This window comes from Echinococcus granulosus (genome assembly GCF_000524195.1).
Source record: "Echinococcus granulosus chromosome Unknown EG_S00003, whole genome shotgun sequence".
NCBI classification, from domain to species: Eukaryota; Metazoa; Platyhelminthes; class Cestoda; order Cyclophyllidea; family Taeniidae; genus Echinococcus; species Echinococcus granulosus.
Genome location: NW_020170383.1, coordinates 995404 through 1011176, shown reverse-complemented (window position 1 = coordinate 1011176; position 15773 = coordinate 995404). Strand labels below are relative to the sequence as shown.

The 15773-nt window shown below is 39.2% G+C and overlaps 3 protein-coding genes across 3 annotated transcripts; 2 read left to right on the top strand and 1 right to left on the bottom strand. All coding sequences in view use genetic code 11, as the record gives it.

The window, feature by feature from the left end:
* Positions 1–4697: 4697 nt before the first annotated feature.
* On the top strand, positions 4698–5632 carry EGR_00798 (hypothetical protein; the record flags this gene model as incomplete). The annotated part of the gene is made up of 4 exons (XM_024490047.1): positions 4698–4731; positions 4869–4985; positions 5090–5359; positions 5430–5632. The coding sequence occupies 4 exons, from the start codon at positions 4698–4700 to the stop codon at positions 5630–5632; spliced, it is 624 nt and encodes a 207-aa protein (XP_024355450.1).
* A 4520-nt stretch (positions 5633–10152) lies between these two features.
* On the top strand, positions 10153–11034 carry EGR_00797 (YEATS domain-containing protein; the record flags this gene model as incomplete). The annotated part of the gene is made up of 2 exons (XM_024490046.1): positions 10153–10434; positions 10645–11034. The coding sequence occupies 2 exons, from the start codon at positions 10153–10155 to the stop codon at positions 11032–11034; spliced, it is 672 nt and encodes a 223-aa protein (XP_024355449.1).
* A 989-nt stretch (positions 11035–12023) lies between these two features.
* EGR_00796 (TBC1 domain-containing protein) lies at positions 12024–13558 on the bottom strand (the record flags this gene model as incomplete). Its single annotated transcript, XM_024490045.1, has 5 exons — positions 12024–12240; positions 12276–12367; positions 12408–12517; positions 13076–13226; positions 13427–13558. 5 exons carry the CDS (start codon positions 13556–13558, stop codon positions 12024–12026), a joined length of 702 nt encoding a protein of 233 aa, XP_024355448.1.
* Positions 13559–15773: the final 2215 nt, after the last annotated feature.

The following is a 15773-nucleotide window of genomic DNA, read 5'->3' as shown; positions in this document are numbered from 1 at the left end:
AGTTAAACTTTTATAAACTTACCAACAAGTTATTGGTTGATACTTTATTCTTTCTATACCTTAAAAACCGTGGTGCAAAATTTTCTTGAATTGTCATTCGAAATCGTGAGAGTAATATTTTTTCTAGAATACCACAAAAAATTCGAGTTAATTTAGACATAGCACTGTCAACCAACTTTATTGCTGATTTGTGGGAATTTCAATATTGCAGTGGAATATAGCTTCCCGATATATTTGTGCTTTTTCCTCTTCTTGCCTAAACACCTAATTTGGCAGTTTTACACTTGGGCAATACCTCAGCGATCAATCAAAGCCAAAATTTTGTTAGTCAAATGCTGAACCTGAATGAAGACCATGCAATATAGTCGTTAAAATTATGACGCTCTTACCGCCACTCGAAATGGGGGCAATCTTTCAAGGGAAATACTTTCACTCATGCGAATTAAAGGAATGAAAAATTTCAAATATATTGCGTTATTTACATCAGTTATGGGTAAAATTCGAAAAAGGGTTGTAAAAGTGTTCCTGCGAGAATCGAGCAGTCAAAACTTTAGTTAAGGTTTGAAATGTGAAATCGACTCCGTATCTTCTTGAAGCTTTATTTCAACTAGAAAGAACAATTGCCTGATTGCTTACGATAAAGAGTAGTGAAATCAATAGCCTCTTTAATTCATACATTTATTGGAAAGTACTTTGAAAGGAACAGACTTTATAGTGGACACAGGTACGTTTATGACACGATTCATTGCTACGGATACCTCACTCAGATACATGGTTAGCAACTAACCAAGTCAAAAGCAGACCATCTCAATGTCGTGCAGGTGCCTTTGGAAGCATAATTTTAACGCGCCTTAACTTTTCAAAGTAAGCATTTCGATCTCCCATTAATTGTCATTGTGGTGATTGAGTGAAGTGGTCCTCTTTTAGTAGTGATGTCTCCGATATGAATGAAAGGAATTTTTAGGCCATCTGAGAAAGTTAATATTATTGCATTTGGAATGATAATCCCACAGATTTAGAATTAAGGATGAGTTCACGTCTAGAAGATGAAGCGCTGTATTTGTGATTTAGTAAAGAATTTTAGACATAATGGTATGATATGGCCGAGTTCAAAATAAAACAGATTTAAACACACATTTTAGTGTAATAAGTTCAGTTCGGTTTTATGAGGCGACGCCGTTTATATTCTACAGTATAAAATCCTCCACTAATGGCCTTGTTTGCAACCTTTTCCCAATTTCATCAATTAAAATAGAAACAGTAAAATCGGCCACCACATCGGCCTTTTGCGTGAACATGGGCGATCACATTCAGGCCAGCAAAAGCCTAATTGGCCATCGGGGAGGGAGGGGGGAAAGAATATGTGGAGGGGTGGTGGAGCGTATCGGAGGCAAAGCTGGGAGGGGAAAAGGAGCATGAGTGAAGGCAGTAATTCTTTCTCAACAAACCACCCCATTAACGTGTGGGCTACCTTGTTGAGTCTTAGCTAGGCATGCATCGTATTTCCTTAAAAACCAAAAACTGCGTCTCACCACAGCATTGGCATGGAAGAAAAAAAGTGGTAGGGAAATTCAAGGTTATTTAAATCTTCTTAGGCGAATTTAAACTGTGTTTTAGGGACCAATTTCTAACTCATAAAGTGCAACTTGTGATACTAGATAAATTTCTCCAAAACAAAACAAATGCTGGGCAGGGCATATTTTGTAACTTCTAATTGCGTCAAAAAATACTCTTCTGGTACTCATAATAAACTAACACAATTGGATTCGGCCTGCGATCATATTGTTAAGGGATTGAGACTAAATTAACAACAAAAAGATTGCGTTATACTCAGTCCTACAAGTCAAGTAGATCATTCACAAACTTAGAAGGGGGTATTTAAAATAAATTTTCACAAGCGTTATGGGTTATGGATTTGAATTAACTTGAGAAAATTTCTGTTATAACACAAACTTCAACTTGGGATTTTGTCATACCATTAGAAAAATACTAAGTGTTGAAATCCACATTGATTCTTCATGATTTTAATAAGAGAAAATATTGGAACACATTGCGCTGCTCAAATTTTACATTAAAACAGACTTGAGAAATCCCACTCTCATCTGGGCTGCTACTCTGCCTTCAGTATCTATCTTAATCAGGCCTCCTAGCGGTCCTCTAGTACAAAAAAGTTACCTGCAGGGCAGAGTTATTGGACCGATAGTCTGGGCGCATATTTTATACTGTCCATTGTTTAATTAATCGAATTTGATATAGGGTATTTTGCGCTTAATAATGGGATGTACAGGCCCTTAGGGTGAGTTGAAGAGAATCTAAACTCTATGAAATTCGTAAATCATGACAGGGTAAAACGGTTCTTAAATTGCCTATATAGTATAATGCTCTATATTTATTTAATTGTCTATTTATGGAAGACAGCAATTGTGCGGATTGGGGACTGTACCAACAAACATAGTTCTGCTGGCTCAGCCACTAGCGCCTAAGTTTTTGCCTATTATGCGTTGTCAGTGCAAAAGAGATATTTTTTTGAGGTTCATTGAAATATGGATCTATGCGTCTGGAGGGAGAATGAAATCACATTAAATTTTGTGCAAATTTTTAATTTTGTATGCTTGTATCTTTAACTAAAAGCATGAAGACGTTATAGCAAGCCGGAACAGATACGTCGGGACATTGACGGTGCAGTGGACTCATCATGTTTGAATGAATGAATTAATAAGTCGTAGAAGGTGGTGGCTAAAGTCAGCTGTTACTGCCTTCCCAATTTGGCAGTGGGGGGTAGGTGGTGCTGAAGAAGGAAAGAGCGATCGTGATAACGGCAATAGCTGATAGGGAAACACATTCCTTGAATCCTATCATTCGTTCATTCATTCATTTATTCCAATCATTCAGTTAAAACAAAATACGCAAAACACGAACTCCCTTATAACTTATAACGGGTAGCTTATAAATATTACGCGCAATACCCTGTAGACCGACAAAATTTTCCGAGCCTAGCGTAAAAAAGCACAAAAAACGCATAGACTTTTCATGAAAACCGTTATTTCCTGTATTAACTCTGATTTGCATCATTGCATTGTTATCATAATTTTATTGCCATTACTACTACCTCACACGCGTTTACAAAGGCGCAGGGAAGCAGGGACGCGAGCTTTTGCACTCACAGGCGAACTCAACGGGAGAAGCAGGGCGAACTAGGGGGAAGAGAGGCGTTTGTTTCAGATTCCATTAGCGTCGCCTTGGTTACTAAAAGCTTTGGAGCCTACCCGGGCTTTATCCTCTTTCCCCCATGTGGCCCTGTCACGGGGGATGGGGGCAGAAAAGGATACTGGGGGAGGGAAGTGTTAGGTGTGGAGTTCGCCCATCGTTGCATAATGGCATGCGGACACGTGGGAGAGAAGGCGTTTTATGCACGAGGGCTGCTTAAACACGACGTTCTCCAATGATTTGTGTTCTACACTTCATCTTTTGCCATCTCTCCCTCCCTATCAATGTTGCTGTCACAACGATCAGCAAGTTATAACCATCCTCATAACAGATTTGAGCTTGTAGAACGCGCTCATTTGTATTTTTCCTTATCTTTTTTGCAAAACGGCGATTTCAAAAGCATCCCTCTTTTTTTACAATAAACCGAGGAGAATTAACATAGATAGTTCAAGTGATCATTCACCGAAGGCGACTCCGATTCACATCACATGGAATCTGATATGCACTTAATTTGACCAATTTAATATGCATAAAGTAGGTTTTACCCTTTTATTCCTCATATTATTTAATGTATTAGCTAACATGCACTTGTCCTTTGATATCCCAAATTGCGACTATCGATGATACCCCTTCTCCATGTATCCTGGTTTGATAGTAAATACCGTAGAAAGCATTCACAGGTCTTGTTGGCAGCTGATAGCTAAAAAAGTACGCATTTCACAGTTCCAATGGATATATACACGCGAGAGGGGTATTTAAAGACGCGACTAGTTTCATCAATGGGTCCAAAAAGCTCATTATGCTACCTTTATGAGAGCAATTTAAACTTTCCTCCCTACAGATTTGTGAATACTTTTTCTCGCGAGCAAAACTTAAGGAAAACGTGAAAACATAACCGTCAAAACCAATTAGCGGACGAAGACAGCAGTGTTAACGGAACACGTTGTCACATTCAGTTCAAGTTTGACGAGTCAGACTTGGAGGAGGCAATTCTTTTCCGCTTAGGGAATGTACAAGTCATGGGGAAAAAGTTAACTTCGCCTCGAAGCCTTGGCTAGACTTCGACTATCTTACCAAAGATTAGCATTGTTAAAGTAAGAGGGGAGGATAATTAAGCCGTATCAGTTAACACCCTTTTTGAGAATAAAATATACTCATTCATTATCAGAGCAGAAAGTTTCAGGTTTAACTAAAATGTTAAGAATGATACAAGATTTTAATAGGGAATCATGTCGATTCATTGAATTCAGACCAGAAATTAGAAGTTGCAATTAAAAAAAGCAAAGATGTGTCTAAACTTGATCCGAAAATTATATTTATTTTACTCTGTTCAAAAGAATAAAACAAATTGAATCCATATCTGAAATGCGAATTTGAACTAAAAACAGTGCGGGACATCGAAATCACAAATGCAATTAAAGTAGGTGGATTTAACATTTACCACCCAAATAACAAATACAAGTTTTTTTGCTGACTGTCATCAAGCAAAAATGACTAACCTGACCAAAAACTTTGGAAAGTGGGGTAAAAGCTAGCTACGTACACTACACACATCTTCAAAGGATGAAACGCAAAATTGATAAAATGAAAGTGCTAAAATCTACGAGAGAGGCGATGGATTGCCTTAAAGGAGTCAGTTTTGATGTAAAATAGATTCAAAGAAATAAATAGAAGGAATGAACCGTGTAACAGCGTAAAAAATAATTCTAGTACATGTAAAGAATTTGACCAAATGGCTAATGGGGATGAGTCCATTTTAAGCCCACGAACGATGCAAGGTATGTGTGGGTAAACATTATTTGGCTTCACTTTCAGTCCAAAGGTATCTCATAAGCTGGGTACCCAACGAAACTAGGAGGCTCAAATAACATTAGGCTGACAGAAGTGATAGATAAAACCGAGCTAAATAGAGACAGTTTCGTGAACAACTTTTTAAGATTAGCACGACTTTCATTGACATCGTTAAATTATGTGTTATCATCATGGTGGCAAACAACTAGTTGCGTTTTTGCAGAAAAACATAGCCATGATTATTTAAATAATACTAGGATCATTAAACAAAATATCATAAATAAGCAAATTCGATTCTATGTAATGCTTGGGAAACTTCTGCAGGCCGACAAAGTTCGACTTCACAGTAACGCTCCGGCCGGTAAGCAGCGTGGGGCTCATGCCAGTAGTTGGCGCTTACACATAAATAAACTTTTTTTCACCCTTTTTAGTCCTATCCGATCCGTGTAAAAGACTATTTGAGATTGAATATTTGCTTTCCAGATCATTCCATGATCATTCAACGTTTTCTCCAAGTTACTGGTTCGAATGTTCGAAAAGTTGCGTCACAGGGATCATCGGTCTAAATACAGCCTTACCTGTGATTTGCCTACCTTGGATCAGCATTTTCAATTACAAAAGAATTTTAAAATAAGTAAAATGATGTCTGAGGGCAAATCGAGATCGAATTTATTTACCTTCGTTATATATCAGTGGTCTGCAACTAGCAACATTGTTTTAAATCGCAAATAATCAGTAAGATGAAAATTTAGTTAAATTTGTTGTATTCCTGATGCATTTGTCTGGCCATGAGGTTTTTATTGAAATCGGCCGTTCATACTGCTCATAATGTTGGTGGATTTGTGACCGATGATCCAGGAAGTTTAGTTCTGAATAATCCTTTTTCTCTCGAAAGCTTACCATGGACTCAAACTATATAGCAAATATTCAGCCTGCATTTTAAGAAACCATTTATCTATTATAAGATTCGGCTCCGTTACAGTAATGCATACGTTTTAAAAACCGAATCGCAAAAGTACCTAACGAATACTCCTTGTACACAGTAGGGAGTGGTAGCGCAAAGTAAAATGGCCCTTTTCTGAAAGTTCTCAAATCATTCATTGCCCTTCTCCATGTGGCTCCTATCACTAGACCAGATATGTGGCACGACCGAAATAAGTCACTGGCAGTGGAATGCGGAGACAAATGCAGCGTCTTGGTTTGGGGGGAGGGGAGGAAGAGAGTAAGGTATGAGCGGGGGAAAAGGGAAGGGGGAGAAGAGTGGAGAGCAGACACCGGCGCGCGCTAGTGTGGATGTGTGTCAGAGATTGTAGATGAGTCACGCCACTATACCGGGCCGGAGAAAGGGGGAGGGGGAGGGAGCCACCAGCAGGCGTCCTCACCTGAAGGTAATTTAGTCCTACGGCGAGTCAGAGGAAGGGGGAGGGCAATACTAGAGGGGGCGGAAACTTACTCAAAATGCGAGTTACTCGTCAGTGGAGTAGGTTGCCCGTGTACGCATGTCATGCTATCACCATTATGAAAAGATGGGGAGGGGAGTGGAGTGGGAAAAGCGCAGAAACGCTGTTTTCACCTACAATAAAACGGCGCTTCCATCGTCATTGCTGGTGTGTGTGCGTGTGCGTGTGCACACGGCATTGTAAGCAGACAATCTGAGCGTAATTAAGTCGGCGAAGTGAAAGATGCACACACCGCTTCTGTGTATGCGTAAAAGGTCTTTAAGGCGTCAAAAATATATATTAGATAATGTACGAATGGGTTGTAAATTAATTTATGCAATTAAAAAGTGTTAATAAACCCGTGATTGCAGCTACCCACGAGCATGAAGAACTTTCAACATCACCCTAGAAACAAAATAACCGCATGAAGGTGGAATTCTTGGCATTTCGCATGATTTGTTTAACACGTCTACCACCACTCACTAGTGTTTTGCACCATTTAGAATTCAGCATTATAAAAACTGCGGAAATGGTATCTGTTCCGCTCTGGCTAAGGAAGTCCTACACATAGAATTCAACCATCCTATCTAAGACCAGGTTGGAGGTAACCATTTAGCATGCACCAATGTACAACATATTGCATACCTGTTGCAGTTTTTAAATGTCTTCATTCATACCCAAACATTCAATAATTAGTTCTGAATGCGTGCATAAGTGTCCGGTTACTTTAATTACCCTATAATCATTTTGGCTTTTCAATTAACTTACGATCTTTGAAACAAATGTCACACTGTTTCATTAAAATGGAAGTACCTTGGTAAATTACTTGGTTGGATAGTGACTTGACAATTTGGTCGGCTGTATGTTGAACTATGTTGGCACTTCAATCTCCGCATGTCATGCTTCCGCTACAATTGCTTTGGTTGCATTCAGTGAAAAAAAATATAACTAGGTGCAACCCATCACTATCACGTATTAATTGACTGAGAAACTCACCTTATAAAACAAGATGGGAAAACAAAAAAATTCGACCCAGATTAAAGAATACAAATTAAGAAGAGGCATTAGCGTTCATACAAGCCAATGGCCTTTTTATCTTTATAAGGTTAAGACAAAATGACGGATTCTAATTAAAATGAGGGCAAATAATACCCTCAAATCATTTTTAATAGTAAAACAAGTCCATTCCTAGGTCAGTACAATATGTAACTGAATTGACTGTAAGTTTTTTAATGCTTATTTGGTTTCCATCGGGTGAGTGGACCCATCAGGCTCCCCTACGCAGTCTCTGGCGTATTGTCCACACATCATCTTGTAATCATTAATAACCGAGTTATAGTGAAATTCGTAGTCGGTGGGTGCTTGGAGGAGCGCTTAATTCCCCTTAGCGTAGCTATAAGTACGTTTTTTACAAGAAATCACATCCGGGCCATCGCCTAGCTTTTAATGTGCAATGAAGTGAAAGAATAGCTGCCGTAATATTCATCACTGCTTCCAATGGGAAATAGTAAATACTAGGGTATTTGTTAGGGCAATAAACACTTCGTTTCGATGCGCATTTTGCACCATTGCACGCCACAGAAGTTCCTCATCTTCGTACTGATTTCACTTTCAGTAGTATGTAAAGAGCATGCAAACTTGCCTTCTGGCCTCCGTCTTGAAGCCAGCATCTGATCATAACAACAAACAAAGCAAGCTACGACGTACTTTACCTAGACGGTATTTGTTTGGTTGTACAGTTAACAGTGCCGGGTCCCTGGCCCGTTCCCACAGCCTCCCAGCCATTCTGCATGCTAACAACAAGCCAACCGCGGTGGTACGCGCTGCCTTCAGGGATAACTCGGAACACCACGTTGTTACGTAATAGCACGACCATAGTCCCGTCGAACTTAAGAATGAAGCTCAAGCACAACAAATGTGCGCGAGCACTTAAACGGACGAATTAGCCCCGCTACAATCTGGGAAGGCTATGAATCACAAAAGAAACTGTTTCGGCAGACCACCGCTCCCAACAATTAGGCGAAATGGCAGAGGTCAAAAAAACTCCTGTAAAGGAAGTCGTCAAATTAAGCACCTTTTTGCAGGTAAAATAGCCGAAAGAACCAGTCAAGAAACAACGTATCTCACAGCCGTGCGTGTCGTCTTAATTAATCGTAACACGCCTATTATTTTTCGTTTCTACTTCCTGTTCCGAACCTCTGAAACGATAAGATTGTCCAGAAAAAATATCACTTATTGTGTGGAAGCCGAATCCTGCAAACGACTAAGCATTATCGAGAAATAAGAAGCTATACCGACGACGCCTTTACAGCCTGCCCCGCGGCCAGCCAAACGATGCACCTAAACAAGTCTGTATAAATTAGTTAAATTTGTGAGCAGTACACTTTGTATAACTGTGCTTTATGACACTATATTACTAACTTTGAAACACTGCAAAATAGGATAATTAAAAACATTTTAAAAATCAAGAGCCGCGACTAAATTAAACTTGCCACAAATTAGAGACACTTTCAATTCATAATGGGAAGAAGAAGGAAACGTCAGAATTTAACGATAGCAAATGTTCTATTTCCTCATAGTTCAGCAGAAATTTATTAGCCGAGGTGACCAGATGTGACTGTTTGACACCATGACATTTTCAGAGCGTATCTTTAAAGTTGTACCCTTAGTATAGTATTGCCTGCGTTATTATCCTAGTATGGTCCGGGATGTACTTGTGTAAAGTCAATCCTTATTGTGGATTTACTATTTTCGCCTTCACCTAGCACGAAAACCGTAACTCTAGGTTTACAATTATTAGGCATTTTCTTAAAGTGTTTAACAGGCGATCTTTTAAATGAGTAGGGCAGCCAATTACCAGAGCAGACGCGAATTGCTGGTTGGTTCATTACGTGTCTATGTGAATGGGTTCGTTACAAGTTTTACGTTGAGTGTGCCTCGACGGCTTATTTGTTGTATTTAACGCTGTCGTTCTCTCATTTTTTAACATTATCTACTAAGTAAGTGGTAATGTACTGTCTCTCTTACTGACTAGTCTGTAGTCGTATTCTAGGATTTGTTCCACTTGATTAAAGCATCGGGTTTTTTGGAACCTAGGCATGTGAAATGACCAATATGTTAAATAGCTCTTTGTTAAAAAATGTTTTTTCAAAGCCATTTTGGTACTCAACATTGATCGTCCACAATAATTGCGCAATCTAGCATCTGGATCTCGATAGACTTATCATACTGCAGGTTTTTAACTACACAGAACTAACTCTAGTGTGAAATAAAGCTTTAGATAGAAGAAAACTTGGCCAGAAGCGTTCGCATTGGCCATGCTATCCTTCTCAATATTTTTGATAGTTGCTCCCGAGTTGTGCGAACGAAAACCATTCATGATTTACACATTAACACAACTGTCTTTATCTTTGTACGTGTGCATCCTTTTGAAGTACTGGGATTCCCGCTCATTATTTCCTTTAATATCTCGTAGGGTTACGAGACCTGGACAGTCTGCCATCAAATAAATCCCTCTTCTAAGTGCAAAAAAATTGTAAAGAATTTGCCTTTTTTAAAAAGAAAGTAATCAGTGACTGTTTCTTGTCTGATGTGCGCCTAGTCAGCAAATCCTGGAAATCTCTTTTATGATAATATTCACCGTCAACGGTGATTCGATGCGACAACATTTGACGAAATCAGTAGGTAAATGTGTTTTTAATTAACAGCCTTCAAAATGCAACTGGATGAAGCAGACAGAGTGAAGACCACGGTAGTGAAGCCGATCGTCTTCGGCAATATCTCCCGATATTTGGGTAAGAAGCGTGAGGTGGATGGCCGCACTCATTTGTGGACGGCCTTCCTGCGTCCCTTCGATTCACGCGAGGACATGTCGGCTTACATTCGGCGTGTTCAATTCAAACTGCACGACAGCTATCCCAACCCTATTCGCATCTTCCACAAACCTCCCTACGAGGTTACTGAGACCGGTTGGGGAGAATTCGATATCGCTATCAAAGTAAGACATTCAAGCATTTCCTGAAACACACTTGCTTAATGCTTGGAGTTGCGTATATCTTAAGCCGAAGTTCTCCCGCTTGCCCATCTGTCCTTTGAATGCAAATATTGAATCACTTCTCTTAGTCGTTGGATTTAGGCTCAAGATAGCTTAGCCGCATGTAACCCCTTCATAAAAGGCTATCGTCGTTATGCTTGCTCTCTTCTATAGGTCACATTTGTAGATCAAAACGTGAAACCGCTTGTCATCACACATTTACTCAAATTATTTCACTGCGATCACGATATAATGATGGGCCAAAAGAGCCTCGTTAGAGAAATCTACGATGAGATGATTTTTGTTGATCCATCGCCCACTTTTTACCGCGCTCTGGTTGGCGCATCTCGAGGCGACCCCAGCAGGCTGCCTCCCCTCAACCACGAAACCGATTTCAACGAAGCAAAACAACAGGCACTTGCACGCATTGGGGACCTAAATAAAAAAGTGACAGACGCAATCACTGCGTATCGAGAGCAGTTACTTCTTAAAAAGGACATTGTCGAAGAAGCAAAGGCCCTGGCCGATGAAATAGAAGCGTCCTCCATGGGACCCCTCAGTTGAAAGCGGAACGTCCGTACTTTTTTATAGCATTTATTTTTTATTAAAAGCTAACCTTGCGTAGTCCCAGAATCCCATCCCTATTGCTTCTGAATTTGAAAACAACTTCTATTTTTCAGAGGTAATTCTCCTACTTTCGTTTCCTTGGGAGGGGGTCAATCGAATGCCATTCCGGAAGATTTTTGAAAATTCATGAAACTTCAGGGTATTTTTATCATTGCAAGCATCGATCATGTGTCATCGCTACCATATGCCTTTTAAGTCAGTTACCACTATTTCCATAGTTGTGATATCAAACCGCCGTATCGAATTATTTCCGAAATTTTTGCTCCGTACAATAGGATTCAAACCAATATAGCATAAAGTATGGGCATTTACAGTAAAAACTATTTGAGAGGTATGTGAAATTCAACATCTCCACTAAGAGATTTGCGGAAACCACGTGAAGCAAGCTCAACTCTTGGAAGTTGTGAAGAGGAAGCTTTGGGTGAGAGCTGTTACGTTCAAGGCCGAGGTGTCAGCAAGAATGGCCTGAATTGGAGCTGTTAGTATTGTCCCAACATACCTCCACGGTGCCCAGCTTTTTTGCTTCCATTAGGTTGCGGCTTCGGTAGGCGAATATGGCAGCGGCTAAAACTGATTGAGTCATACTCTTCGGCTTAGAATTGACAAATTTGAGTCATGAGAACTAATTTGTGGTGGACAGGAGCTTAGGTATTGTTTAGCTGTCAGGTCATGAAGACAAAAATTGGTATGAGAGTCTGTGAAATGGGTTCCTGATGGAAAAAATACTGTTCGAAATGTTGGTCTTAAGCAAATTTTGGCTTGTAACGAAGGTATTTCTTCACTGCTTCTTGATATCGTTGCGCCCTACCACAATTCTAGCAAGTGCATTTCCGCATCAGTGTGGAAGCTGTTATTTTACATCATATCCACCAGTGGTCACATTCTATTTGAGTGAAGGTGTAGCTATCCTTGCATAACGACAGTTTTCACCCCATCATTTCATACATATTTAAGTCGATGGGGTCAACACTCGACTTAACATTGCAAAGGGTGTTATTGCACATTAGATTAGCAAAGTGGCTCTCACTTGCAAGAATCTCGATTGAGTCCCAGGCCAGGACACGATCCCAAAGGAGAAGGACCTGTTCGACTGCCAGATACCCACTGAAGCCCCTTAACAGCCATCGGAAGGCTATTTGAAGGCTACGAAAAATGAACTATTACGTCTACCAGCCTACGGTGGGGATCCAATCGACATTAGATGCAAAACTAGACGAGGCTCCTTTTCGAGGAGAATCCTTTCAAAGGTAATACATAGCGAAAGAATACTCTAGGGGTGCAAATATATATGAAACAGCAGTAGGAGTTACCTCTTCGTTGTCGGTGATGGTGTGAAGTTTGTGGAAGTATCTAATATAGAGCTCACGAAAGACAATATACAACTCAACAGGGTCGTCGTAGAGATAGCATAGAGGCGAAACTATAAATCAGATGTAGCATATGAACGTTCAAAATCGGTCATTCAAGACAGAGAGCGGCTTAAAATATGATAAACTTTCGTTAAATTATTAATGAGATTTGGACATTACCTTCAAAGTGAAAAGAATCCCCAGTTTATTATCAACCGAGATGCCACTAACTAATTCCTTCCATATTTATAAGCAGAGATGAACTGGGCTCATACATTCTGTCGCTAGATAAGGTGCAGTCTATGGGTTAAACTGTGAAGTAGATATGAAGGGAACTACGCCCAAGGAATGGATCAAATTCGGTTTCAGGTTAATTTAAATAACAAAGTATTATGAGGACAATTGATTCAAGTGAAACAAATTTCAACCTGATTTAGCGGGGTACATTCTGGCCCTCATGCTACAGATAACTGAATAACTTGAAATGTATCAGTAATTGCAAAAATTTTAAAACTGCGCAAGAACGGTAGGCAAAGTCCACGAGAGCATGTAGAGTACAAGTTATTTGTGAGAAATTAAACGGTTAGCAATGATCATTTAAGCAATTTTTGACCAAATGTCAGCCGTACCATACATAGAGAAACCATGAAATGGAACAACTCCCGATGGAGGGAAATGAGTTGAGTACAACGTTTGGTCATGTCCACTAAGGACAGGCTCCTTACACAACTTGTTTTTGCACCGAAGAACATCAGGGTCTCTCAAAAATGGCAATAAAACCTAAAGTCGAAAAGTCAAGGGGAAATATTCGGAAACAAGCTTATTCATTGACAGAATCACACAACCCTCGAAGTACAAATATGAATCGAAATGGGATTTAATAATCAGGAAAACAGAAATGATTTGAGGCTAACGTGGCATCCTTCAAAAGTGCAGTTTCATGAGATTAAATTTATTTTCCGCAAAAAAAGTTCGCTTACCTTGTAAATGTAATCAACAAAAACGAAATACGCATCGTCATTTGAAACAATCAATTTCATTTCTTTGTGAATTAAATGATCCACAAGCAAGCCGTTTTGTGAAACACTGTGCTTTAGTTTCGAATAGTGCATTTTATCCTAAAACACAAGAGCCTAGTCACGCACACATTAAGTTGAAGACGATACCAAACTCCAGAATGAAGAATGGGAAATACGCTAATATCCATGCGTTAGTACATGAACCGACAAAAAGTGCTCCCTTTCGAGACTTCATCTACTTTTGGCTATTTATGACCGTTTAATCAAAGTTCAGTAAAAGTACCCAATGCAATTACAATGATCTATGCAGGCTGAAATCTCAGGTTAAGCAATCTTACTTCATCTGAGACGTTTATATTAAGACACAGCAACCATATTTTTGAACGAAACCCGAATGGACAGCCTTTCTCCAAGTATTTTCTTGCTTCGGTGGGGGAAGATGTGTTCACGACTGAATATCTATTAAAATAATTCTGTCAAAAACCTTCTGAGGCTGCCTTTTTACACTCTTGCATGAATAAGCTCCCATGTGAAACAACGTCATCCACACCTATTTGCGGAACCGATACATGCAGTCCAATATATTTGGTTTGCTAAAAGCCACTCAATAAGAAGAACTATACCAGCTGGTTGAGAGATTTTGTAGACACTGGCAAAGTAGCAAGTGATCTGAAAAATAAGACGGTATAAACTCTAACCTTGATGCATTCCTGCCTCCCATCACTTTATTATAATTCAAAACAATTGAGTGAAGAACTGCTAAGAGATCGTGTGGCCCCAAGATTGGCTTTATGGGACTGTGCACTAAGAAAGTTTAGCTAAATTCCAATGTACGTTTGAAGAAAGACGATAGTTCATCCCAATTTTCCAGGATAAGTTCACAAGTTTTGTTGGTCTCTTTAACTTAGAAAAAGAATCTTACCTACATTAACATCACATTGGGACTTTAAATCTTGGTAAATCAATTGGAAGCATTTAGTGAATCGTTTCAAAAGCAACTTCTACAAAAAAGTCAGACTGCTAGCGAATGTACATTAGCCTCAAACAATAATGGTTGCAGCTTGGACCTCGGAGGACTAGTAGAAGAACGCTTCAGTTTAGACTCATCATAAACAGCTTTTAGAACTCAAATATTGCAGTGCCATGATAAATACCTGCGCTATCATTATTATAGTTATTTGTTTCATTGCCAGCACTTGGTATATTAGTGCATTCTGATTCATTAATTTCACTGATCGTATTATGAATTTCATCCTAGAGTAGATTTTTCAGACGATAAAAACCTTTACTCGTATTGAAGCGCTACTATCTAGCATTATGGACCATTCGACGTCAGTTATTGCGCGCGTTAAATACAGCAGACACACGAGTGCAGTTGCATCACAATTACCATTGGGTAACTACACAATTCCGATTCTGCTTTATATTGGTAATTCTTCGTGCAAGTGTATATAAAATAAAAAGCAATTAAAAAATTTGTGTAATCTCTTCTGAAAAAAACTAATTTGAGTGGAACGATTAGTAGCTCTAATTCTGAAAAGTGACTTATCTCAAAAAACTCGAATTGTTTTTGCTGTTAGTATAAGATATAAATCACAGCATTTAAAAAGCTTAGAAATACAAATCGACACTTTGTAGTTATTTTTTTTAAATTTTCAGCTGTGCTTGGGTTTTAACAACAAAGAGGAAGACTTCTTTTTTGTCTACCTTTTAGACTTAGTCAACCATATTATTAAATTTAACACGTTGAAACGAAACACATTAAACAACCAACTGATATTGTAGTTCCCCGAGTGTTTCCTGAAGTTGAACGAATCCATAGCAGTGGGGCAGAAAATGTATTGCTGGGAGCTACTGGCATGGGGCCAGAGGACATGCCGCCGAGTAAAATTATAATGTTGGAACGTTAGGTGCCCTCGCAATGAAAATACCTAGTCAATCAAACAATAAAAGTGTCACAATATACTCCTGCATGCATAGAATTCCAGTATTATATGGATTGTTCTGCAAAATGAGCCAATAAGTGAATTCATCATTTGTGCTTCCAGCCCCGCATTTTCTGACAAAAGTTTAAAAATTGCTTGTTATTACCACTATTTCTTGTTTCATTTCCATCCTTCCAATTCGACGATTGAGTTGAAAATAAAGCGTACCAAAGAACTACTAAGATGTAAGTGATAGTATTGAACAATCGGCCTACAAGACAATACGAAACCTTAAACAATAGGAATTATTGTTTATGTTTGTCGTATAAATAAACCTTGGTGCCTCAGACTTGGCCGATCTAAGTTACGCACAGCTAACCAAA